The following is a 2678-nucleotide window of genomic DNA, read 5'->3' as shown; positions in this document are numbered from 1 at the left end:
ATATTTGATAGAAAAGCACATTATTCTCATATGAAGATTCAAATTAATCAATTATTAGTGAGAAAAACAATTTAAAAATTATTTTTTCCTTGTAATGGAGGATCCAGTGATATGATAGAATGCATAAGCAGACATTTTGAATTATATGAAAGCTTATCTTGCTATTCATGCTAGTATTATATTTTCAAAGTTAAAAAAATATTTTAGAGAAAATTCTCTTCCTGTTTTAAGAAGCAGTGCTGCATTTTTATTTTGCACTGGAGCTCGCAAATTATGTAGTTGATTCTGTTTTCCAGTAATACATATCAGATACCAGCAATGTCGAAGCTTGGAAACTTTCTAGAATGTTTTTTGTTTCATTAGCAAGAATCCTGCACCTCCATGTCTAGAAGACATCCTTTGTCTTCTAGAAGAATAAAATGGGAAAAACAGAATTTTATTATTAAAAAAAAACCCAGGAGAGTAACATCACTTTCCACTCAAACTGATTATACTAATCTAATTTCTCACTCTTTATCTCTTTTACGCTAAGGTATGCTTGTAATTTTCAGAGTTCCATTTTCAAAGTCTGCTTACAGTTTTTAAAAATGTGCATTTATGGTATAGAAAGAAAATCATTTTATGACAACCAGGTTCCTTTGAAAAGCAATTAATACACTGTAGTCAAAATAAAAATTTTAATACATGAAAACAACTCTCAGGATATTATGAAGTTATAGTTTAGTAGAACTAACAAGTGCATTAATGCCAAAGAAAAGTAGGGCTCAGTGATCAGGGAAGTGTGCATTGTAAAAGTGCAGCCTCTCTGACCCTGAGTTTCATCACAGGGAACAGAACAGGATGCTTGATGTAGGGCTCAAAGAAAGGCAATTGTTGGCAATGTCAGGAATATTGCCAGGGTGTCTACCAGTGGTAGGTTACTGAGTATCAGAACCACAGAAGAGGTAGCATTGAAGTCTGCAGAATAATGAGTCTTGTTGCAGAAAAGCAAAGAAAAAGAAAGATGATAAATGCACACCCAAGAGGTTACGTCAATTTTAACCTTCTGAGTGTGCACAGCTGTGAAGCTAAAACTATGCACAGCTCATGGGTTAGATCTCACACACTCTGCCATTTAAACACTCCCTATGTCACCATCATGTACCACATAATTTGCGTATTTCTCCCTTATATAACCCTGTAATATGTTTGTGACCATAAAATTTATGCTGTCAAACTGATTAGGAAACTGACTACCACCTGCAGGTCAGGGCCAAGGTTATGGGATCCCAGGTTCACCTCCTCAGCTTCCTCCTCCTTTGGATCTCTGGTAAGAGAAACATTTTGTCTCCTCTGTGCCATTAAGTCCCCCTCATCTCCACAAAAATATTATATTTTCGTAAGGAATTGATTTTCCTCATTCTCTCCAAATATGATGCATTTTATATATGTTTTTTACTTTGCTCCATAATCAGATACCAGGGCAGAAACGATACTCACACAGTCTCCGGCATTCGTGTCAGCGACTCCGGGAGACAAAGTCACCATCTCCTGCAGAGCCAGCCAAGACATTGATGATGATATGAACTGGTACCAACAGGAACCAGGAGAAGCTCCTAAACTCATTATTAAAGCTGCTACTACTCTTGTTTCTGGAATCCCACCTCGATTCAGTGGCAGTGGGTATGGAACAGATTTTACTCTCACAATTAATAATGTAGAATCTGAGGATGCTGCATATTACTTCTGTCTACAGCATGATAATTTCCCTCTCACAGTGATGCACCCTGTTACAAAAACCTCCAAATGCTTTCGGTGGGATTGCCTCCGCTGCTGCTGAAAATATTCAGAATGTGGAACTGGGTGACCCTGTGGTGTTTATAACGCTTCTCCATGCCCATGTAACTCACTTCCTTTTTCTTTTTGTTTCTGTAGTTTCTGCTGCCCCCATGCTGTGCCTGAAACACTTGATATGACAAAAACCAGGACAGCCTTTCTCACATTGTCCAGCTGTGCCAACAATTTCACTTCCAAGCAGAGGTAATTCCTCATGACCAACTCCCTGTCTTTTGCCACACTCATCATTTCCACCTCCAAAGACCAAAAATGCATCTAGCTTAGATTCCAAATAGTAGCATTAAAGGACACTGTCCCCTCCTATAAACATTCTCACCCTCATCCACACAGTCATTGTGACTGTTCCCTAACCCACTGAGTGCTCATCAGTCCTCCTCAGTCCTCCCTCCAGTGATGGGGAAAAGCAAGTGATTGAGAGCAACATGTAACCTCAGTACAGACTCTTACTAGTCAGGTTCACCTCAGATTTCAAGTACTTATCTTTCTTTTATTTTCCTTTTTTTTTTCTTACTTATATTGATCAGTAAGATGTCTCATTTCTTTTCTTAAGAAACTTGTTCTTTTGAGATAGTTGTTCTTTTGACACAATTCAATTCTATAATTCCAAATTTAAAGAGATATCCTCTATGTCTTTGGACAAGTTTTGGTTTATCCCCGTCATGCCACTGCTCAAATCTTACCTGAAATCCCACATAATTTTCCAAAACCTGAAAACTGTGTAGAGGTTGAGGAAATTAAATTTGACAAATCACAATACTTGAGGAAACACATATCTTTTTATCTTCACTCTTTAATGTTCAGGTGATTCTTTTTAATTGAGCATTTGCTATTTAGAATCACTT

The 2678-nt window shown here is 37.5% G+C and overlaps 1 gene segment (V, D, J or C); it reads left to right on the top strand.

The window, feature by feature from the left end:
• Positions 1 to 1249: 1249 nt before the first annotated feature.
• On the top strand, positions 1250 to 2019 carry LOC105501561 (the record flags this gene model as incomplete). The annotated part of the segment is given in 3 exon segments: positions 1250 to 1309; positions 1455 to 1794; positions 1915 to 2019. Coding segments are annotated over 3 exon segments (494 nt in total), but the record flags the coding sequence as incomplete, so codon positions are not given.
• Between the last annotated feature and the right edge of the window lie 659 nt (positions 2020 to 2678).

Source organism: Colobus angolensis, unplaced genomic scaffold (genome assembly GCF_000951035.1).
Source record: "Colobus angolensis palliatus isolate OR3802 unplaced genomic scaffold, Cang.pa_1.0 Scaffold723, whole genome shotgun sequence".
Taxonomy (NCBI): Eukaryota; Metazoa; Chordata; class Mammalia; order Primates; family Cercopithecidae; genus Colobus; species Colobus angolensis.
The sequence above is the reverse complement of the archived record's forward strand: the minus strand, read 5'-3'. Positions and strand labels throughout refer to the sequence as shown.